Source organism: Tetrao urogallus (genome assembly GCF_951394365.1).
Source record: "Tetrao urogallus genome assembly, chromosome: 25".
NCBI lineage: Eukaryota > Metazoa > Chordata > Aves > Galliformes > Phasianidae > Tetrao > Tetrao urogallus.
The window spans coordinates 3,569,634-3,593,692 of record NC_136838.1 but is presented as its reverse complement, the minus strand read 5'-3'; the positions used below and the strand labels follow the sequence as shown (position 1 = coordinate 3,593,692).

Sequence of the window (24,059 nt, the reverse complement as noted above, 5' to 3'; positions counted from 1 at the left end):
TGTGCCAGGCATCCGTGTGGGCAGAATTCCCTGATTGCCAGCACAGCGCTGCTAGCGCCTGTATGGGTGGAATCCTTGCACGTTATGGTTCTGTCCTCGTCCAAAACCGCTTCCTCCTGCAGGCGGACCGCTGGATGGCTGCACCGAGGGGCCTCCGTAGGGAGGGGGCTGCTGGCTGGGATCAGAGAAACCTTGTCCAAAACCACTCAAGTCTTGTCCATACCCTGGGGAGAAGGGGAGAGAGGCAGCAGTGAGCTTCTGTGCTGTTGACGGGTGCAAACGGAGCGGCAGAGGTGCACATTCAGAACCTGATGCCTTTCCCTTCCCCCCACGCAGCCCCTGGAACACAAACACCTCCACCTGACTTGAGACACACAGCTGCTTTCAGTTCCTAAAGCGTTCCACCTTACGATACGGACCAGCCAGGTTAAAAGCACAACTGAACAGGTATGTAGAAACGGCAGGTCTCACTTTTGAGGTCATCTTAGCCAGGCCAGTAGCTAAAGCTGTCACATCACTGCTGCGCAGGCACGTGAAGCAGCCTCCTGGTAGGGATTCATGGTTTTGTTTTTGTTTTGCTAGAAGCCAGCACTGCCAGGTGCAGCAGGGCAGAAGATGCAGCAAGGAAGTCTGTCTGGTACCTCAGCTTTGTAACAGAACCGAAGCATTACAACTGACACAATCTGATACACTTGCCCTAAAGCTCGGCCTGTTGACGTCGTATCTGTTTTAAGTTCAAAACAACAAGGTTCCACCTTAAAGCCTGACCCCACGCCCCCCAGGTGCTGCTGCAGATGGTGGAGAACACTTGTAACCCAGCTCAGGGTAACAGTAAGTAAATAGCTCCACAGCCCTCTCTCACTCGTCCCCTAAGGCAATGACCACAGCAGAGCTCAGCTTTACACCTGACAGCAGCGTTAATCCAGCACGCTGCAAGTTAACCTTCACTCTGTCCTTCCTCAGCACCCCCTGCTCTGCCAAGGGAAAGATTCAGACCTGGCAGAATTTGGGGATGGGGAGAAAGGGCGAAGATGAAAGAACTGCTGGAATTCTTGCTGCTAATATGAAAAGCAAAAAGATGCAAATTAAGAACGCTGAGAAATGAAGAAATGTAATAAAAGTTTCCTTAATTAAATACAACTCTTAATCATAACAGCAGCATCGTGTAAGCCTCTGCTATAAAAGAGGGTATTAAGAACCCTAATTACTCGGTGTATTTCTGCAGTTCTGCCTCTCCCTGTGCAGGCTTAAAGCAGGTTTAACTCTCTTAATCCAAAACAAAGTCTCTTAGCATGTCTTCAGCATTTCAATTTCAAGCTCTGCCTGCCTCTCAGGACTTGCTACCACTAATGAGACTTAAAACATGCCTACCACAAGGCTTCTATTAACTCAAAATGCTAATCCAGTCTCTTTTTTTTCCCCTCCTCCACACAAAGATAAGCAGACTACCAAAAATACCATTGTTTGCCAAGGGGTGAGGCTCAGAAAGAATCTCACTATCCGGAGCGGTGCTACAGCATTCAGGGTGAGAAAACCACAGCCCTGCATTCGTTTCTCACAAAGGCACAGCGCTAACAGCCAGGCATTGCAGTACAAGCTGTCCTTTCTCACTTCCTCTGCTCCTGCTGCAGCTCTCAGCAGCAGCTCGCAGTGAAGCACAGCTCACCTGCCCTTCGGAAGGCTCTGCTTTCTAAGCTGTGCCACCCATCATGGGTTCAATGTCTTGCTCACGAAAGCTGAGCTGGGTTTGGCTGTACAGGATAAAGCGCCGTCAGCGCAGCAGCTTGGGAAGCGATCAGCATCACTTAGCACTTCAGCCACGAGTTCTGACTTCAGCCAGCTAATGAGCACACAGCACTGATCTGTCCCTACCTGCACGAGGAAACATTAGAGCCTTATTGCTCCCCCCACCCGCTCAGAAGAGATCCTGCAAGGAACACAGCTTCATTTCCCCCTGGCAGATACACCAAGAGCACAGCTGTGAACAGGAACCACCTACTGATGTCTCACTGCTCAGCCTGACCATAGGAGTGAAAACAAAGCATTGGCACGTAGCCTGAAGGGTCCTGAGAATAGGAACCCAGCCCTAGTAAGAAATGAGAGCAGGGTAACCCCAAGGCAGCCCTGCACAGAGATCGTCCTGCAGGCTGAGGGAGGCACACCCACGTCAGTGCTTCATTTACCAGGGTTTACATCCATCCCAGCTGTAAACACAGCAGCATTTCAGATGCTGTCATGCTGGGACAAATCTGAAAACGCCACAGTGATCAGGTAACTCAGTGCCTCCTCAGAGCCCATGAGCCTTGTGCATTAACATAAAAACACGCAGCTCAGCCACGCTGCCCGCTGTACAGCAACGCTGCTGAACTGATTTGCAAACACATCGAGAGCTGAAGCTTCTGTAAGAAGTTCACAAGGTTACATGCAGCTTTGTGAGCAGCTGGGTGATTCTGCTGCTGAACGGCACAGGAAATCCCTCCACCTCTGCTAGTTGTGCTCCTAACAGACTGCAGGCTGAGAAACTTCCTAGCATACACAAGAGCCAGGAGGTACTGCACAGCTAATAGAGGAACCCCCCAGTTTTCCAGCACTTTCTTCCCAGACCTCCAACACATCCCCAGTAACGGCACCCACTGAACAGAAATTAAACATGCCTTTGTACTTTATTTAGCACGGCCCACCTCCATTCAAAAACAATCTGCAAAGAAGCTGCAGCAAGACCCCAAAAAACCAACCAACCCACTTCCTCTTGAGTCACAAGGACAAAGCTTTTCTATGACAGCAACTGCCTTTGTAACAAACTTCTCAAGCTTAGCAACAAGAGAAGATCTGCTTGCTTTACCAGTTTACCTGGAAGGCGAATCCTCCTTTGGGGACTGCCATCTTAATCCTCAGGCCTACTGCAAAAATCAACCTCAGAAGTGTAAAACGACCAATTAAAGTCTTCAGAAAAATGTCTGTGCCACAGATGGGACAACGCTGCTCAGAGGTGGGACTGACTGGAAAAGCAGCACGAGAAGTCCCTGTTTCCACAGACAGGGGCACTTCAAAGGAGCACAGACGCCTTTTTTTGTTTGATAATACAATCTGACTGCCTGAAAATACGTTCTATCAGCATCTTTACCAGCTACCTCCAACAGTTACTTGCAGAGCACAAACAATGCTCGAAGCATTACGTGCTCCTGGCAGAGCCACAACCCCTGACAGACAGGAGAGGGACAAGGATGGGAGTAGAAAGCACACAGCCTGGATTTTAAGACCCCTGCCTCTCGATGTTACTCTTACTCAAGTCTTTCTCCAACCTCTCGAAGTCAGTTAAACAAAACAGCTGAGTGCAAGCTGCATGAAGCTACTAGAGACAAGTTTTAAGCACAGATTCAGGCTCAGTGTGCATCAGTGATGAATCCTATCAGTGCACACATCTCTGAGGACCGCTCTGCAGGACACGCAATGGCCAGAGCTGGTTAACAGAACTCCTGCTGGCTGTGAGACCAGATGGTTTAAGGACCGCTTGAGAGCTGGCACGTCCACCCTTGAGAGAAGTGCTGTCAGTGTTAGCAAGCAGTGTCTCAATGCTGACATTCTACCCAACTGGAAAAGAAAAATCAGGAAGGGGAAGGAGAAGGATCGAGCTGAGCTCGTTTCACATGCAGTTACTTACCAAATTGACTGTAAGGGAATTCTGGCTGAGCAGTTGGGGGTTTGCTCATGTCCTGAGTTGCCTGAGATGGCGGCGGTGGTGGAGGAAAAGCTAGTGGTGCTGCCCCTGGAGTGGCAGGTGGAGGGGGGACTCCAGGTGGGGCAAACTGGTCAGGTGGAGGAGGAGGAGCACCGTAACCAAAAGCTGAAACACGAGCAGAGTGCAATATGTGATGACAGTAAGCACCACTCTGACTTCTTGCAGGGCTTTGGGGTATAAAACAGTTGGTTTTTGCTCCCTCTAAATACTTGCAAGTCTATTATTAAAGTAGAAACGTTTGCTACGTGTAGCTGGACATGCAGAAATTCACTCCTACCTCAGGCCACCGCTGCAGCTCAAAGTCCCAGCACCTTACCTTCTAACACAACAAATCTCACCCAAAGGAAGACTACAGCCACACCAGCAACCAGCAGAGAGGATGTGACTAAGCAGGACAACAAGTTCTTGTGTGCACATGCAAGGATGCGAGGAGGGAACCCTATTACTCAAGATCTTAGGATGGGGGGAAAAAAAATACCCCACACAAGTGGTTTGTTCATTGGAGAGCAGGGTGCTGTGGATGGCTGTGTGGCATCCTCCATCATTTTTAAACCAAGTTTGTGACTGAGGTGGCCTGAGGGCACAAATGCTCTAATCCTATTTACATTTCCAATGTCACTTGTGACCTGAATTCCTTAAGCTTCTCTAGAAATCCCAGCCTGTGTCCAGCCCACACCACAGTGCAATAATCTCTTCGGTTTTCTCACAGTTGTAATAGGGGTATGCAAGAAACCTCAAATCTGTTTAGCAACACAGCTTTAAACAGGAGAATGTAAACTCTTACATCACCAAATAAAAAGAAGTAAGCAAACTAACTGACAAAGACTTATGGTTGATTATAACTCGGAATACACAACCTAGGCAAAAAAAAAAACCCCACCTAAGCACAGTTTTTAAGAAGTCCAGAGAAAGATGGGCAAAAATTCCAGACTGAATGTGGTGCTCAGGCTGCTGCAGGCACTTACTAAATGGTGGAGGGGTGCCGTAGCCCTGTGGGAATCCTTGTGGAGGTGGAAATCCTCCCGGAGGTGTGGAAACAATGTATGAGGCAAACGGAGGAGGTGGTGGGGGAGCTCCTCTTCCTGGAGGAGGTGGGCCGTATCCACCTGGAGAATGAAAAGAAGCGAGGAGCTGCAGTGGGTCAACAGGGAGAAGCTGCTGTTGGAGTCGGCGTTGTGTGGATGGGGGTGAAGCTGTTGGATCAGTTTCAGATACAGCTTCAGCCCTCCTCGGATTCTTACTGTGGGCAATACCAGCACTCCTCCTCCGAGCATCTCTACCATACATAATTGCATTTCAGAATGTAATTCTTTGATAGCAAATTAACGTGGTTGGCAACACCAGGATGCACGTCAGCTCCCATTACCGGTTTGTGACAAACACTCTGTCTTCTCCTTCGTTCCTTCAGCTCAAATTAAACCAAGCTTTTAGACGTGCAGGCTGTTAAACATTGCAGAAATCCACAAATCGCCGTGGGTCCTTAAGGAAACCACAGCCCCACTCAGGATTCCTCTGCTAAGATCAGACCCATGTAATGTACTCACCTATTGCCTGTCCAGCTGGCACCCACATCCCTAAAACAAAGCAGAAAAAGCAATTTACTACAGCTGTACACTATGAAAAAGGACACGTTCACAGAAAGCTCATCTTGCTCTAGGCTCTGCAACAGACTGGATGTCCTCCCAGCATCCCTTATGGATCTGTGTTTTACGGGCCAAGGAAAACTCACAAGGCTCCGAATCGTTCAGCAAATAATGCAGAAACACCCAGCAGCCTTGGAAGTGCGAGCACACCAAGAACCTGCACAGAATAAAAACCCCAGCACTGGGAATCACAGCAGGCTGCACATCCAGAGGGCACCTCACACATCTTCAGCTTCATCCTATTTATTTCGGAAGTTTCTGAACCACACAAACTGCAGCATTTAGAAAGGGAAATGCATTCATGTTTCACACTAATCTTGCCAGGAGATCAGATATAATTTCCCCTACAAATAACCACACTGAAACTAATCTAGTTTCTCAATTTGTGCAGTTGCAGATTAGCACATCTGTGCAGAATGTCAGAGCCTCAGCTGCAGCTTTCAAGTTAATAAGCACCATGGGGAAACAGGCAATCCCTCCACTGAGGTATCATCTAGTGGAGCAATAGATGAAGCACTGTTACTTCCTTTAACCCCCCAGGTGAAAATTTCTCATATATCAGAGAAAGCAAGATCTGTTCTGTCAAATGCAACTCAATTATACCGCTGCATTTCTCCCTAAGTTATGGAAACTGTCTCTGGATGAACTCAGCATATTTTCCCATCTCCACAATCTTGAGGGGGTTGCAGCCATCAAAACCAAACACGTGGCTGCTCCCCTCAGCCCTCAAGGGTTCAAGCTCTATCAAGACCATTAGAAGCAGTAAGTGCTCTCTTGCACCACTGCTAGCCCCAGAGCTGCTTGTTATTTTTCTAGGCTACATTAAGCAATAAAGTCCAGAGACAAGGCCATCTGTTTTTCTCTTATCCCTTTCGAATTTCACTTGTAACTTCCTCTGGAACTGCCTCATCCTTAAAAACCTGGATTTCAACTGAGTTTTCAGCTGAGCCTCATGCAGGTCACGTTCCCACAGCTGGAGTTGCAGCTCGAGCTGCTCAGCTTCCTGAGCACCTTCTCCACGTTACCACAAAGCACTGATCTGACCTCAGGACAGGGGGAAGCAAACAGCACAGCCTGCAGCACGCTGGGCTCCGCACAGCCCACTGCCTCCTGTCCCACCCAGCAACGTGTTTGGGGAAGAAGGAGGAAAAAAGCACCGACACCCAGAGCTTTTGCTGCGCTATCAACGATCCAGCACAGAAATAACATCGATAGAGCTGGAAGTTCCAACGCTCGCCAGATATACCGGGTTACCAGAAGGCTTTAAAGCCAAGATTCTCTCCCGGCAGCCGTCCTGAGACACTGAAGGAAGTACCTTGAGGGCCATAACCTTGTTGCCAGGTCGGAGGGGGCTGACCTGCCCAGCCATTGGCAGCGCTTGGCATGATCCTGCTTCCCCACTGGCTGGCACCGGGGGGCCCTGGAGTTTGGCTTTTGCTATCACGAGGTTCTGCACGTTTCACCTCCACCTAAACAAACAGAGTTGCCATTCAGGAGAGATGGTGCAGGTTAGGATACCCCCCTTCCCATCACACACACCCTTAATTACACTTAAGACTACGCTTAGCATCTTACGACTTATGTCTAAGTACTTAATTATTAAACTTAAGGCCAGTAATTTAAAATGTTTCTCAGGTACAACATACGTGATGGTAAGACAATTGAAGTCCTACTGTTGAGGGATTTCAAGCAAAACACATCCTGCTAATCATTCCTGTTCCATCATTGCCCAGTATTCGTTTGCTTTGACCTTAAAACAGCAGTACCCTCTTACAACGACTCTTCACTTATCAAGGCTTCGTGTTTTCAGCTACTCAGAGACCACTTGAACATTTAAGACAGGAGTTAGAAGGTGGAATTTGCAGGAAAAAAAACAACAACTCGGAGCAAAGAGTGCACTCTGAAAAAGGGTACTAATGCTTTAACCATTGCTTGGGGTTCATTCCAAAGTTACAGTTTAAACCCACCCCGTCTAACTGCAATTTCAGTTCTGCTCATACCTGAGAAACACACGTTTGGTTTTGCTTTCTTTTTTTTATTATTATTTTTTTTCTTTTTATTTTCTTTTTTTTTTTTCTTTTTCTTTTTTTCTTTTTTTTTAAACTTAAGAATTTATTTAAATGTCTAATGGAAGATAAAGACTTACCTTCCCCAGGCTAACGCTTAAAGAATCTCAATTAACTCAAACAATGTCAGAGGGAATGGATGTGATAAGAGAATCTTACATTACATCTAACAAAAAAGTAAACAAACATGCAAGTAATAAAAATGGACAGTTGAGTCAATAAGAAGCAAATCTTCATACTGTGTTAAGTCAGTGACAAAAGCCCTCCTGTTCTTCAAATTAGCGAGCCACAGTGCTTAACTTATTTTATTCAGAGATAAAGTGCCCCAGTGTGCCATAAGTGCATCTGACCTACTTAAAATAAGCTGCACATTCAATATAAACCTCTCTCTCTCTCGAAAAAATCCAGTTTCTGATTTAATGAAACCCTCTCAGCACTCATGCATGCTGAATTAAAGCCTTTTTTTTTTTAATATATATATTATTTTTTTTTATGATTAATTTTAATGGGTGCCAGAGTACAAAGGAAATAAATCTCAACCATCAATGGGCCTGAGCTGTATGGAAAATAAAGTATTCAGAATTCTTCCTGCCACCTCTTAAAACCCATTCATGTCAGAGAACAAACAGGAAATAGGCACAAGGCAAGGACAAAGCCCCCAGCCCAGCCCCCCGCGGCCCCAGGGACATCACACATGACAGTAACCAAATCTCTGTCAGCTGAAGGCCCTTCCACACAGGAACCGAGGGAATCTTTCAAAGGGCTCAAATTAATGAGTCTTAACACATGTGCCCTCAGGGAATCCAGTTATTGCTTACAAAAGCAGAGGCCTTCTTGCAATTTTAATTTTTTTCTCTTTTTTTTTTTTCTTTTTTTTTTCCTCCTTTCAACAACGTATGGATTCATTTCAGCAATACCTTTTGAATTACCAGGAAGAGGGAGATGGCGTTTTTTAAAGCAGGCATCATTAGTCAATGAAGGGCAGGGAGTATCTGCTGCTCCTTTATCTACACGGGAGAATTCCATTAATTTTCCAGTGCTCATTTGGAAGCAGAGAGCTGCCAAACTGAGGACTGAAAGAAAAAAATGTATCTCTGTACAACATTCTGAAGCTAAAATGAAGTTGCAGCACCAGGAAGGCATTCCCACTGGCTGCATCGTCGCTGTCAGCGAAAGGGAAAACAAGCAAAACCTGATTGTTTGACTTCCAGAATGAAACAGGCTGAGAAACAAAGGAGAAATCTGCACGAGCAGCGCTCCCAGCTCTGCTACCAGGCAGCAAGGCTCACGCAGGGCTCTCCTTCCTTCCCCTCCTGCTGCCCTCTGTCCTGTGCTCACGGCTCTCAGTGCAGCATAAGGGCAGAGCACAGGATGCTCCGTGTCCACGCACAGGCCTGCAGGCAGCAACTCGGTGCTTCTGCTGGGCCCCTGGCTGGAGATGAGCACCGGCAATCAGAACATGTAGCAGCGCTCCTCGTTACACAGGCGCATTCCTTCCCTCGCTTAATTGCATTAATTAGGAGATCTGCCCACCTCTCCGAAGCAAAACGGGTTCACAGGAATAAAAAAGCTCTGCGCGCTGCAAAGTCAAGCAAGTAAAATTCCATGGATAGGCAACGAAATGTTCCCAGCTAGCTGGATCGTATTTATGAAACGTCAGCCCATAGAAAGGCTTCAGAAGGCAATGCCAGACTCCTGCCAGTGATTTAAGGTGAGTGACCCCAGCCTGGGGTGTCCCTGAAACATCTTCATTTCAAGGTCAGCAGTTCTAACCTTTCCTTTAAAGACTGTGGATACACAAAAAAACTGTGAGAAAAGCTTGAATCTTACAGGGATTTCTCAGGGTTAAATTCCCTTTCAGAAGCTATGATTTTCCCTATATAAAAAACCTGGGTACCCTGCAACAATTTGCTCTGCTTTTCCATTTTCTTTTCCCCCACCAGTACAAGCACGCTCCTTGCTGAGTGACTTCAAAGCAGGCATAAAAGATTCCTCCCTATCAAACATCCATTTGCTGACAACACAGTATGAAGATGAAACAACCAGAGGTCACTTAACTGCATTGTGATTAAATACTATATAGAGTACGTGGGTTTGTACCAAAGTTTCACAGTAAGTGACCCAATTTATTAAAAAACCAATCCTTCACGATGTTTTGTGGGGCTCTTTTTTGTTTGGGTTGTTTTGGGTGGGTTTTTTTTTTTTTTTTTTTAGCTTTTCTTTTAGTTTAAGATTCCAGGCAGTCGCTCACGGCACGCCATCTCAAAATGGGAGAATCAAATACACATCTGAAGGAGTGGTGTCTTAAACCAAGCCTTGAACAACTCAGATTTCATTGGGATCCTGGGTTTCCAATAGCTGGAAACAACTGACTTCTACCCTTGCTCCCAGGAAGCAAAGCAGTGCTTCAGCAGCACTCAGCAGTCCAACCCAGCACGAGTGGCACCCAGCCAGCACTCCCCTCCAGGTCTGTAGCACAAGGCCTCACCCAACGCCTTCAAAGAAATGAAAGCCCACCAGGAATCCCCCCCACAGCCCAAGTCCCCAGGCTTTCAGGATCCTTGCCCTCCTGAGGGCTGAGCTGCTCGCCTACCGCCTCTCTCAGCTGCTTCAGCAAACTCAGACTTTCCCCACCTTCATGGATAAAGCCTTGAATTTGGACTTGTGCATTGCCCATCTAGCTGAATCCTTGGCTAGAGTTCTGCTCGCCAGTGAAATTGCTAGTTGCCCAAGACTTGGTTCTTTCTTAAGGTAAAATAAAACTACAACTACACACTTTTTTGCCCATGATGTCGTGAAAATGCATGTTGACAGCCTGGTCCACTGATTGTTCGTCCTCGAAAGTAATAAATCCAAAACCTAGCCAACGACGAAGAGTGAATCAAGGTAGCAGGGTGTTGTGACACAAAACAGGATGATGAACAGTATTAGGGGCGGACCAAGGGTTCAAGCAGGGGTTTCAGATAACCAAGACTTGTGTTAAATTTTCAACCAAAAAAAAAAAGTCAAGTTTGAGAAAACTGCAGTGGATACGTCCTGCAGCAAGGCAATCAATGCCTCAGCTTGCTTTCACACATGCAACTTACAGACTAAGCTAGTTCACTTCGGAGCTTGGTTTTATTCCTAACCTACCTATGGAAAAAAAAGTGCTAGCATAGTCATAAGTGTAACTGTGCCACAAGAGCGAGAATGAAGTGCTTGTGGGACACAGAATTACAAGTGAAGCAATTTGCCTCTCCCTGCTTCTGATCGAGACTGGAATCCCAGGAAAAAAAACCTGTTCTGCCCCTGCACCCCAAAGCTGCAAAGCCACTGCGTCCCATCCCTCACCCCACTCCTCCAGTTAGGAAATATTTTCCGTGGAAAAGAAGAAAGTCATCTTGGAAATGTAGCTGTTAAAGCATGAAAAAAAAATTTTTTTTGACCACTCCATGGATGAATGAAAAGCTTCAGAAACTAACAACCTAGATCAGAGGTTCTCAATTCTGTTTTCGGGTTTGTTTTTTCTTTGTGTATCTAAGAGAAAGCACTTAATGGACAAGACTTCTTCCAAACACGGCATCCCCTGATAACTACAGCAGTGCTGCTTACACGGCACGTCAGACTTGTTGTCGTGTCTCAGCCTATTTTGTTTCTTACATTTCCTGCTGCTTTACTCTCAGATATCCGTGCAGCTTTTCTCAGTCCCTCTTTTTGCTCACAGCACTGCTGCTGACTGCTCCAGATCCCCGGGGTGACCAGCTCCCTTTTATCTGACCGCAGCCCTTGATGTCGGCAGCTCAGCTGAATCCAGCAGCTACTTAAAAGGCCATAAGGGACAGTAAAACACGCAGGAAACGAGGCAAAAACCCAGGTCTGAATCCCTTTCTGAGGTTACGCTTTGAGAACCGCTGCTCTCAGGTTGGAGCTGCTGACACGGCCGAGAGAGTGGCACAATGGTGGTTAATCTCACAGAACACAGGGCCGGTTCATGCCATCAACCACTCGCTGCTGGTGTAACAACCAAATCCCAGGAAAGGTAAGAACACATGCAGTACGTCAATTGTGCCATTCTTTAGATTAGCTAAGGGTAGAGCAATAAAATTAGAAAGAAAAACGAGGTGCAGCATCAAAAGCATATGGAACATGGATGCATTTTTGCTTTTCTGAAACCCAAGATTTCCCCCTTGGTTTGCATTTTGCTTTGCAGCTAGTGCTGACAGCAGCCATATATTGCTCTAAAGCGTTAAACAGAGATACAGTATCTATAACAGTTAGTGTCTCTCTAAGCTTATCCAACTGGGTTGGGTAAGCCCAAAGAGGCCTATTGTAGAGAAAGTTTATATATATATATATATATATAAAAAAAATACACAAAGATACAGGCCAAAATAGAGTCCAGCAGGTCAAATTCTGCTGTCAGCAACAAGAGCAAAAGACATCACTTAAATAAAAGTAAAATAAAAGAACTTAGCATTTCCCACACACAAGAGACTGGCAGTATAAACGAAGTTTGGCTGAGCTGTGATGAAAGCAGCCTCGAAGCGAGAGCAGCATTTCATCACAATATATTTGTCTGGGGTTAAAATCTGCACGTCAGAGCCAAAAGAAAGTTGTGTTTAAATCACACGTTTAGTAGTGCTGCCTTCATTTTGAAAGGCACGAGAAAGGAAAGTGCTGGGTACTGTCTACATGGGCAGGTTGCTCTCTTAGCTTCATTCTGAGAAGGCTGAAGGAGAGGAATAGAGGGCAATGTGGGATGCAGCAGGAAAGGCAGGAAAGAAAAAAGGGGCAGGAAAAAGCATTTTAAAAGGACCAAAGGTCATAAAATAAGGAACGGTGAAGAAATCAGGATACAACACACAGCAAAATTCCAAGAACGTGGAATTTTGAGGAGAGCAAAAGTGACAGAGTCGCTTCATTTGTCAAAGGCCAAGACATCTTCGAAGACAAGAGAAACTCTTTGCACTTACAGGAACCCAAGTGGACTAGCAAACAGAGCAACGAGGCTGTGCTGCAGCCAAGTGGAAGAGAACACAGCAAGAACCTGTAAATTGCTTCCCAGTTGTTGGTTTAGCAGAGAATAGAAAGCAGGAGAAGCAGGGGCTGCAACAAAGGCACTGTTTCATTTCAGATGTAAGGAGGCTGGCTGTGCTCGTACAGGGGACTCTGCAAAGAATTCTGATGAGCACTGCTGGCAGAAGAGCTGACCAGGAGTGGTGGGCAATGCAGGGGAGCAGAGATTACTTGGATACCTGAAGACACACAGCCAGCTTCTCAGGAGCATTGCAGAGCTCTGAAACTGAGGAGCTGGTTGCCAGCATTCCCCTGAGGCTGAAGGCAGAGTTGTGCTGTGAGGATTAGCAGCAGGGGGTAATTTGTCTGTCCTTCTACCAGCAGGCTGGAAAAACGGCCCGCAGGAAGGGATCTGCTCAAAATGCAAGGATGGTAAATGGAAGGAAGGTGAAAGAAGGATGCAAGGAGACGATGGGAGCACAGTGGGCTTTTAAAATTTTATATAGTAATTTAGGTCTCGTGTTCAAAGGACGAGCAGAGACTGAACAGCGCTGTACGACAGAATGCAGATCAGAAAGAGAAAGCCAGAGGAAGCGTGTTGTGGGATGCATGGTCAGGAGCCTCCAACACAGAGGAGGAGCTTTTCCCCAAGGGATTAACAAGGCCATTTCTGGAGTTAGTTACCACGCTACATACAAGGAATTGAAGGGAACAAAAATGAAAGCCAAAGCAATGTGGTTCAAGAACACCATTTTAAGAAGTCCAGTGAATTCAAGAGAAAGCATTCTGCACACGGCATGGAGACAGACAGGCTTTCAGATCTGCCATTTCTGCTTTTAGCCACAGCCTCCTTCACGATCCAGAAGCCTCCTGCTAGATTTTGCTTATTTAAGTACAGCTCTGAGCAGAGAAGCCATTAATGCAGACCAGGATCGATCTAGACCAGGCATGGTTTGCACCTTCTGCTCAGAGGCAGCAAGGCTGGGGTAAAAATCACTGGGAGATAGATGATACAACAGCTGCTGAAACAATCCAGAACTTCAGCCACAAGTTACACCCTGCTGCCCCTATCTTGGTCTCCACTGCTTCCTCTGTTTAACAGTAGATGCTCTAAAGCATATTAAAGGATGAATTTATGTTCTGCTTCAATAGAAGTCATCTGTTGAAAGAAGACTGAGATAGCTAAGGCAGGAAAACAAACAAAAAACACAAATATATTGAAACTTCGTTTACACTCCAATAAAAGACAAAGCCCGTCCCTCCTCTGACTGTGGAACTGGCCTGTACCTCTGTGATAAATTATCACCTAGAGAGAGGAAATCTAAAGAGATATCGTTAATCACAGTCAAACAATTCACAGAGAAAAGGAAAAAAAAGAACTTACTTAACATTACCATATTTTACTACGAAACACTTAAATATGTCACTAAGGATGTATGTCTAAATTAAAAATAAAACTAAGACTTAACAGCTTAATCAATACAAAGTGAAGGATATATTTCTTAACAATGAGTCAGAGGAGAAATGAAAGTTCAGATGGCAAACTATTCTCCAGCATGTCCAACATGCTGCTCGGTGGGTAAGTGCAACTAAGCTTCACTGATTGGAAATATTGCCTCTCCAGAGTCAAAACAGCCGACAGATGCAATGGAAGGTGGATGACATGAAGGCTGCTCCATGTTTGGACCAAATCTTACCAACGTGATTAGAACAGCGTGACGAAACTTTGTTTGTTTCTGTTACTAGGAAAAAATGCAGTCCAGCACACAGGGCTATATATTCCAATCAAAATATATATATATATACACTTGGAAAATGTTTTATGTCGTCTAAGAACTGCTTTGCTCAAATTTTAAGTGAAGCCATTGAAGTGAAGCACGGAATGGATGGATGATGTCCCAAAATCACGTTCAGAAGTACTGAACCAAAGCACCCCCATGCAGTTACACACCAACAAACCCTTCGTGTGGAATGGGAGGAAGGTCTGATGACATTTCTTTTCCTCCTACAGCATCTTAAACCACAGCAGTGGCTCAAGAATCCAATTTCATTCAAACAAAAACTAGCAAAAAAAACCAAAACAAAACAAAAACAACCCTGAGAAACTGAAAATGAACACGAAACATCTGAGTTTAAATGCACAGATACCAACTAAAGCTGGAGATGAAGAGTCTACAATTAAAGCGATGTTTGCCCAGTGAATTATTCTTTTTCCTGAGGCAACATAGGGAAAAAAAAAAAATCTACCTTTTCTGATGGTATGAAATAGTTTGCCATCTGACTATAGCAGAGTATGAAGGAATTTCAAGGACAAACTAGATCAGCCTTTACCTCGGGGCCTCTGTTTCTCTGCGTCATAGATCATTACAACTTCAGTGACCTGGAAGAGAGAAGGGAAATTCTACTAACTGTGCTACCAGGGGAGCATTACAGACAGTTACCATAGGCTGCTTTCCCACACTCCATCCACAAAGCACAATTAAATGCTTGATGTAGCCATCAATACCAGCCTGTCCCACCACGGCGCAAACAGACTGGGAATACTGCTCTTGAAGGGAGCCTAAGAAAAGCCTGAATTCATCTGCTCTGAAAACAAAAACAACCCTGCAGCATTTGGGCTTTCTGGGGTCTCATCACACTTAGGATGTTAATCTAGCATTAAGGCTGCTACGCTGTTTGTAATCACAGCCTATAAACGACCCCAGAGGTTTCTGATTTCCAGCACACCTCAGCACGGCTTCCTGAAAGATGATTTCTTCCATTTTAAAACGCTTCCACTCTCCACATAAAAAGCAGCTTTAGCTTCAAACATTGGAAAATGTGCACAGCTCCTCTGAATTACCCACTTGCCTATCAGTGTGCTGCAGAGCATCAGCTGTAAGGTGATGCTTTAAGTAGCATCACAAAACCACTCAGTTATGGATGCTCAGTGTTTGCGTACTTGGGTACAGAAATAAGAACCAGGAGCTGCTCCAGCACTTCAAAGATCTTTCTCTTCTCAAAATAAGCATCAACAGGAGCTACAATTTGAAACAAAAAGGCAATTCTTCCCAAAGCTGTAACCAAACAGCTGAAAGGAACTGCCCTTAAAGCTCTCAGCTGCAGAAATGCAGACAATGAAATGCGTGTGATGTCACAGAACCACTGCTTCCTCCAGGTCAATTTACCTTAAAATATTTCAAATTAAGATCTCCTCGTTAGCTTAAAACAGATCTAGAAAACACACTTTCAAGTTCTTACACCACACGCACTCACTGGTGCACATCCTGCTGGACACCAGCTGCTGACACTTATCCCCATTGGGGACAGTGGCCCGTGATGGTGGCACAGTTCTTTCCCCATCCAGATCCCCTTCTTCACTGCTGTCTTATTGACCAAGCAAGGGCAACGTCTAAACTCAGCCCTCACTTTTGTCTCTTCGCTCTGTGGCCACATACAGAACATCTTCTCCAAGGACACCTCGCTAAGAACTCCGCTGACTGCCCAACTCTCTGCTATAGTTTGTCTACTTACTTTTGAAGGCACACGTGGCAGCTGTTGCCTTCTGGCTTTGGAGGGCCGTAGCCCTGCATCTCCCAGGCCATCCCGAGGTTCAGAATCGGAAAGCCAAAAGGCTGTGAGGAAGAGCCTTCAGAAATTACGTGCCACAGCTGTGGAACAAACTCCTCCACTTCTGTGACAGCTCCAGTGCAGGCTCCCACACTGCAAGGAGGGCTGTTAGCCACTGCTAACAACTAACTGCTTTTTCAAAGCGACCATCTTAGATGTGGTACTGCTGATAAACAGCCACGTGAGACAGAACCAATGCATCCCAAGAAAACTTGGAGAAAGGCAAGCTTTTTAAGAATCAGATCACACTAAATGCCATCAGAGACGGCCAGCTTCCATCCACTGACATGGTATGAAATTCAACTCGGGGAACCTTGGAGTATTCCAAAACTGCACAGCTGAGTTTAGTAATTGAGCTGAGCAATTTACCACCTCAAAGAGGCCACAGGGGTAGGAATAAATGGGAAAGTGAAACTAACTAGCAAATAGTCAGAAGTGACACTCATTTCGGTTAGAGGTTACAGGCTGAATGACAGCCTGATGCTTAACATGGGCAGCAGTTTCTCTCTGGAATGGATATTTCAGGGGCAGCAGAACCCAGCTGATTGCAGACACTGCTTTAAAAGCAGGGTGTTAACAAAATAATAGCAGGAGGCTGCAAAATCCAATCGATCTGCCCACTTGAAGACAAGGATCTCACACACAAAGCTCGCCTGCTGTTGCAAAAACAAAAAACCCCAACAACAAACTTTCACTGAACTCCAAGTGACCAATTGAAAAAGAAATAATTATTCTCAAGTCATCTAAACTCAGGAATGCTTTCTCACTTTGCAGGAAGCAAACAGAATAATGCATCAGGCAGACGTGAACAAGAGGAGACAGGAGCAGCAAAGTAAGTTTCTTATGAGAGCAATTGATTTTGACAAATAGCAAGATACACTTCAAGATGATGAACGTTTAGTACACTGTATTGCAAAGTGCTTCAATATGTGCCCATAGCAGTTTGTCTAAATTAACCCAAAATTTGACAGCTTGATGAAATCTGAGAAAAGGCAGCGGAGAGAAAAAGCATCTTGCAACCAACAGCTAAGTGCCATCATGCTGGATGACTCACCACTCCGAATTTCTTGAAGTATTCCCTGAGCTCAGTCTCGCCACAGTTATGAGGAATCCCACCAACAAAAATTTTATTTGATTTATTGTTATCACTCCTGGATCCTTTCTGCTAAATCAAGGAGGAAAAAGAAATCCGTCAGAAGGACAAGCAAGTTGTGACTTCTCCCATCTCACACTGCAACACGAGCACCTCCAGCCTTCCAGCCTGTTACACTCACTGAAGGGGAGCAGAGCTGCAGGCTCTGAGCTCAGACGTTCAGTGCTGGCAGCTATAGCCCACTCTCTTCTTCAGAAAACCAGGAACAGGGATTATATTTGAGGCCATTTTCTATAGGATCAGATCAGCCTGCAGGCTTTGAAGGGGGCTGGAAAGAAGCACCAGGCCTGCGAGCTCTCCTTCAAAAGGACTGCACAGAGCTCACAGGAAACACCAACCCACAACCCCACCATAACCCAGCATTTGTAACGCCTGCACTGGATGTGGAGCCTGACCATAAAACACTCTAAGAGCGTTTCACAAGCAGGATTTATCAAGCTCTGCCTACAGACACCTGGCTTTCAAACAGAAGCGTGACCCAGGTGAATTCAGCAGTGATGCAGCACACATCTGTCCTTACCCATCCTTCCTTTGGCCGTGTCCTTTCGGGTTGCATCCCCCTGGGTGTACATGGCTTTGGATCAATCTGGAAGAGATTCCAGTTGGGTCAGACCTTAGCGTGTGGAAAACCATCCTAACATGTTACGTTTATGGCAGTGAACGCAGCACTGCTGACACCCAGCTCCTCAGATAAAAGCTGCTGCCCAGACGTTGCTTCTACAAACTGCCACAGATCACCCAGTTAAAGCTGCCTGTCTCAGCATCAGTAACTAAAACCAACAACCAGGCAGCTTTGGTATCACCTGGTGTGCAATTAAACATCAGGATTTGGAACAGGCCTGGAAACAGTTTGGGAAGACAGAAAACAACGACAAAATGCTCAATAAAAACCCAAACCCAAACAAAGCCAACTTACGTTTCGGCCATCTAACGTGTGAGGTCTGCTGGCCAGCACTGTTCCCACACAGTTGGGATCTTTGAATTTGACAAATCCAAATCCTCGAGACTGGTTGGTTGTTTTGTCTTTCATTATTACACAGTCTACAACCTCCCCATACTGGGAGAAGTAGCCACGAAGAGTTTCTGTTAAAAAAAAAAAGGTATATATGAAACAGAACCAGATATCCACTTCACCAGGCTGCTCACAACTATGAGACAAAGGTGAGCAAGGAGCTGAACAAGTTCAGGCTTATCTCCTGACAACGGTTAGACTTTACTCCCTCTACACAAAGAGCATATATTCCCACTCATGCAAAAAGAAGAGTAATATCACAGGGAAGAAACATTAACAAAAAAGTTCTTCATCTTCTGAGTCGACAGAAACACCAAACGCTCGTAGAACGTTCAGAAAGCAAAACAGCAACGTCCATCTATCTGAACTCTGCACAGCAAATGTTACCCATTAACAGAAAAGAGCAGCAGAATCTCAACCAGGTTTTCCTACCAGGGCACTGGCTGCTAAAAAGCCACGTGGTGTGCATGGCTGGGGGGTCTGTGCACAGAGCACGGGCTCAATGACTGCACAATACACAGCTTACCTTGCGTTGTACTCCAGTCCAGGCCACCCACAAAGAGTTTTCTGCAATTGAAGCACACAGCATTTTAGGGTGCTACACAAAAGCAGCTTCACCTTATTTGACAGAATTCGGCTATTGTCAGCAGCTCTGCTGGCACCGAGGCCCCCAGGACCCCAGTGCTCTTCATCAGGAAGAAGGATGCACTGCAACACCCACCTTCTGCTCACACCGAAATGAAGCATCCACTTGGTGTGCCACGAGCACAAACACAGGCCGCAGTCTCATTGAAAGAACGTTTTATTCTTTTATGTGAAACAGGAGACAAAACACAGGAAAGCCTACATTGCTCTGAACCCCTCGCTTCCAGGTGTTTGAGAAAACAGTGTTACTTTGAGGAACCATTGGGAAATCGAAGGAGGAAAAGAAAACAACCAGCACACAGCATCACACTGAGCTGCTCTGAGCGGGGAAGAAGGGATTCCACCAAGAAAAGCTTCGTAGTTCAGAGGAATACATTCAAAGCATGAGTGAAGTTACTTGGAAAACGACCCAAGAGCATCACTACAGAGCTGCTCCTTGCTGCACCCCAATGGGGGAATGTGAGACCACACCGAGGCCTCATGGGCTCTGTGTTACATCCCACAGAGCACAAGAGCTGCTTTGGGCTCCTCTGAGCTCCAACTGAAGGACCAAAACAAAATCCTGAACTGCTGAGATAGAGCAAACTGAGAGAAGACCAGTCAGCCTCATTTCAACACCTAGTCCAATAGCTACTTCAGTCCCAGGCTAACAGCCAAGAGGTGCAACAGTCCTGCATCGAGCCTTTGAAACTCACTTCAAACAACAGCTTGAGCTCTCCTACACCCATTTGCTATCTGACATTGAACAGTGCAAGATGAATGACAGCCTAAATAGGCCAAGAAACATCTACCACATGAAATACAGCAACAGCACCGCTGCTGCAGGCCTGGCTGAGAAGAGGGATCACAGCACAAGTAACACTGACTGAACTTCGCGTGTTTGATGCCGCCACCCTACGAAAACAACCGAGCAGAGTCGCCCCTGCCTGTGAGGCACCGCAGCCAACCTGCACAGGACGTGCAGTCCAAGCCCAAAGGGAATCACAGCCCAAAGATCCGGGCGTACCTGCAATCCTATCCTTGCTCTCCAGCTGCTAATTGGGTAGAAGAGAAAGCTGGTGAGTTTTCTCACTTCTCTGATCTAAAAACTTAGGGTGGCCCTCAGGTTTCCCTGCTGCTGTGTTTGCAGGGCACTGTGCTGTACAGAAAAGCCTCACATTGAAGAGTGAAACAAAGCAGAAACCATCATTACTGCCTGACTCATTGGGAGGGCAGGTCAGAACTCTGCTCACCATCGTCTTCTGGGTAAATGAAAGCAAAAGCAGAACAAGTCTGAGATGGAAGGAGCTGCAAGGCAAGCAGCAGAAGCATCGATGCAGTAATCGCAATCACTGTGTTACAGATCTCTCCAAATGCAACAGAAAAGCCATGGCTAAAAGCCTAAACTAAACCTCGTGCTTAAAACCAATCTGAACCAACCTCATCTTCTGGAAGGAGCACCCAGACCTGCACAGCTTCGTGTTGGAGCATGCTGAAGGACTTGGGCAAGCACAGAGACAAGCAGCAGGATGCTGGGCTGCCTGCTTTGCAGCTCTGTATCAACTTCAGGGTGTGATGCAACTTCCATGCAAAATTATTCACTCTATAATTGAAGGTTAATTCAAAACCACCTCTACATTTGGCCCTTTTCATTAAGAGGCACCAGTACAGGCCCTTCTGTTTAGCAGCTCTGTGAGCCTGCATAAAGCAAAGAGGACACCCTCCATTTTTCTACCAATCCTCAAGAACCACCATCTGCTTTTGCCTTCTACCTGCCCTCAGACATTTCCAAGCATAGCTGCAGCTTGCAAGTGAAAAGTTGAGGTTCTCCCCTTCCGATCACAGCTCAGAAAAGCTATTCCAGCAGCAATCAAACACAACAGAAGCCCACAAAACCCCACGCCTCCTTCTCACCTCTTTCCAGGAGCAGCCAACTGCAGTGGGACACAGCCACCCCTCGGCCAGGAGGGAGCAGCAGTGAAGTGACAGCTTGCAACAGAAGAAAGCAGCAGATTCTGTTCTCTGTGCTGTCATCACAGCACGGCCCTTACGCAACAACCCAACAACCGGCAGCGAATAAAGCAGTGCTGGAGGAGCAGACACATGCTACGCATGGAAATAAGGCTGACTAAACCAGCATTAAGTGGTACACAAAAGCCCAGCTCCTCCCTCTGTCACCAGCTGATAGGCGACACAAGCTTGCCTCTCAATAAAAAACCAAACCTGAATTCCTGTAAAGCACATCAGAAGGGTCCTGTAATTCGTACAGAAAATCAGGGAGCTGCCAACATGCAAAGCACTGCAAAGCCAGCAGGACAGCTGCTCTCATACTGCAGTGACACCTGCTAACAGCACAAGCAGGACCACAAGCAGGACATCTCCTCCATTTGCAGCCCTCTTAGAAAACAAGCCTTCCTGCTCTGTGTCCCAGGATAACCAAGTTCTGCTCACAGACAGGAAAACCCGACCCCAGGCACTGCTGGCAGAGGGCGCAGCGCTCATCAGCTCATCCAGCACAGCTTCCAGCCCATCTCCTGCACAGCCCAGCTCCCCCAGCAGCCATCAGCCCCCGCACAGCTCCTCACACACAGGACAAAAGCACAAATGCACGTGCTTATTGTCATGCCCGTGTATTTAGGGTCAGGTTAAAGCCCTCTAAGAAAACAACTCTGTTCCTTAGCAGTAAAGATAAAAGCTCTGATCCGATGCTACGCTCAGACCAAAGTCTGGAGACTGCACAGATACATTTTCTTAGCCAAGCACATTTGGGTTTGGCTTTTTAAGCTACACCGGATCGCTTGCTGTACAACATCAACCTATAAAAGATCGATTTAAAACACCAGCTGCATTCTGACACAACGCCAAGCTGTCTGCAGGAAGGAGGGCTCCCCACAGTCCAGCGTCATTGAAACCTTCCAATTCCATTATTAATTACTTGTAGTCATCTTACATACGTTTCAACAAACAAAAAAGCAGGGTTGTCTGAGGTCAACTGCAGCAGCTGTATGTAAATGGAGGGTTTCTATTTATACGCTCCCTATAGGATGCCAGGAGCGGGGCTACCCCGTCTAGTGACTCCAGGATGGGTTGGTCTGAAGACACCGAGCGATGCAAAGGAGCAAAGCACACAACTTCCTATCACATGGAAGGCCTTCCCCTCACGCTGCCTTTCAGAACAGAACTTCCTTTGCACAGCTGCAGGCAGATGACTACAACTGGGCTTTTCATCTTTCCAGCTTTACATCTGAGCACTTCCAGAGCAGAACCCACAAACATGAACACCCTTCACACAGCATGAGCTGTTTGCAGTGATGTGCTCTACCCCAAACCGTTACCTTGCTCCTTGTATTTTTAAGACCACACCAATTAAGCACACGCAGTAATTAAGCAGCCTGTCCCGCACCAGGGCAGCACGGAGATGAAGGCTCTCCTTAAGCTCCAGAACCTGTGACAGTGCCCACAATGCACCCATCAGCACATGTGGCACTGAGGGATGCAGCTCAGCAGCTGTGGTGGCAATGGGCAGAGGGCTGCACTCGATCTTAGCACTCTTCTCCAACCTTAATGCCTGTACTTCTATGAGCGAAAGGGAGCCAAGAGGGTTTCTGGTGCAACCAAGGAGGCTGTGGATGCCCCATCCCTGCAGGCATTCAAGGCCAGGCTGGACGTGGCCCTGAGCAGCCTGGTCTGCTGGTTGGCGACCCTGCACACAGCAGGGGGGTTGAAACTCGATGATCATTGTGATTCTTTTCCAACCCATTCTATGATTCTATTTCTAACACTCGAAGCCTACAGGCTTCCAAGCAGTCCCCCTAACCTTCTTTCGGCAGTTCCCAACGCGGGGAGTCCGCAGCCTTTTCACTTAAACAGCTTCATTTGCATCTTTTTTCGGCTGCTCCCAGTTCCGACACGATTTACATTCAAAGCCTACAAAGACTCCTCATTTCCTCCTGCAAGCTCCCAGCTCGACACGTGGAGCCCACAGACTGCGGGCCTCTCTGTACACGGGGCCGTTTCCCCGGGGGGCAATTTGCAGGGCGGGCGGTGACGATTCGGTGCGGATCCCTACAGCAGCTGTGCGCACATGGCTGGGGCGGGGGGGTGCCGTTCTAACAGCCGGCTTTCAGCACGCGGCACTTCACGGGGAGCACAACGAAGCCGACGAGCGGCTCGCGGCTGCAGCTAAGGAACGGAAAGCCGTTCGGCTGCGAACCGACGGAACGCTCAGACGGGAACCGCGTCCCACGAAGGGAAGCTTTTGTCCCATCCATAGGAAGGACCGGGAGCGGCGCAGGGCCGAACGCCGGGGTGACCTTGGGCTGCACGGAGGAATCGCGGGGCGGCAAACGGGGCCGGTGCGAACCCCGCCTCACCCAACGGGGCCGCGCGGCGGGGCGGAGCTCCACACAACCCCCCCCCCCCCCCCCCCCCCTCCTCCCGGAGCCGCTCCGTTCCCCGCGGCCCAGCGCGGCCCGGCACCGCCCGCCCCGCCGCTCACCCGATCTCGTCGGCGCCTCCCACGCTGTTCATGGCGGCTGTTCGGCGGGCCGCGGGGCCGTGCCCGGCTCTCCCTCCGTTAACGGAAGGTCGCTGGGCCGTCGCTCGGCTTTATCACCAATTCTCGCTTTTCTTTTTCTCGGTCGTTCGCTCAATTCTTTCTTCTCTCTTTCTCTCTTTTCCCCCCCCTCCCTCCCCCCCAACCCGAGCTGCGCAACGGCCGCCCCCCGGGCCCGGCCCCCCCCGCCGCCGCCCGCCGCGCGCTCGCGCTCCCTCAGCGCCGCCAACCGCCGCTGCGCGCGCACCTGCCCTCGCTACGGGGTCTCCGCGGCCGCGCCCAGGGAGGGGCGGAAGTGAGGCGGGGCAGAGCGGAGTAGAGCGGCGCCGCGCGGGGCATGGCGGGAAGGGCGGTCCTCCAAGGGTACCGCGTGCGCGGCCCATGCGGTGCGTGGGGGTGGTGCGGGGGTTTACGGCGTGACCCCGACCTGATGCGTGGCTGCGGTGATCGCCGTGTCCTTTATACGCGAACCGATGCGCAGCGCAATGCCAGCACGCATCTCAGTGCTCATCGCAGCTCTGGTATTCAGCACAGCCCCCATTGTATGGCTGCGATGCAACCCCAATGCGTTCAGATCGATTGCACTGCACGGTCCAGTCCCCTAGTGCATTTTGCAGCACCAATGCATAGCTCCAGTGCTCACCACGGCCCCGGTGTGGCCTC

At 47.7% G+C, this 24,059-nt stretch overlaps 1 protein-coding gene across 3 annotated transcripts; it reads right to left on the bottom strand.

The window, feature by feature from the left end:
• Nucleotides 1-42: 42 nt before the first annotated feature.
• On the bottom strand, nt 43-23,501 carry DAZAP1 (DAZ associated protein 1; the record flags this gene model as incomplete). 3 transcript variants are annotated; one of them, XM_079546850.1, is made up of 12 exons in its annotated part: nt 43-224; nt 3,662-3,844; nt 4,705-4,845; nt 5,284-5,313; nt 6,698-6,851; nt 10,225-10,307; nt 14,775-14,823; nt 17,107-17,217; nt 17,726-17,791; nt 18,122-18,288; nt 18,744-18,784; nt 23,340-23,501. In XM_079546850.1, the coding sequence occupies 12 exons, from the start codon at nt 23,369-23,371 to the stop codon at nt 52-54; spliced, it is 1,230 nt and encodes a 409-aa protein (XP_079402976.1). In that variant the 3' UTR covers nt 43-51. The 3 variants fall into 3 exon arrangements, with proteins under 3 accessions (XP_079402976.1, XP_079402977.1, XP_079402978.1); XM_079546851.1 differs by having other exon boundaries at nt 17,107-17,214; XM_079546852.1 differs by lacking the exons at nt 10,225-10,307; nt 17,107-17,217; nt 17,726-17,791; ... (1 more) ...; nt 18,744-18,784; nt 23,340-23,501 and having other exon boundaries at nt 14,775-14,801.
• Between the last annotated feature and the right edge of the window lie 558 nt (nt 23,502-24,059).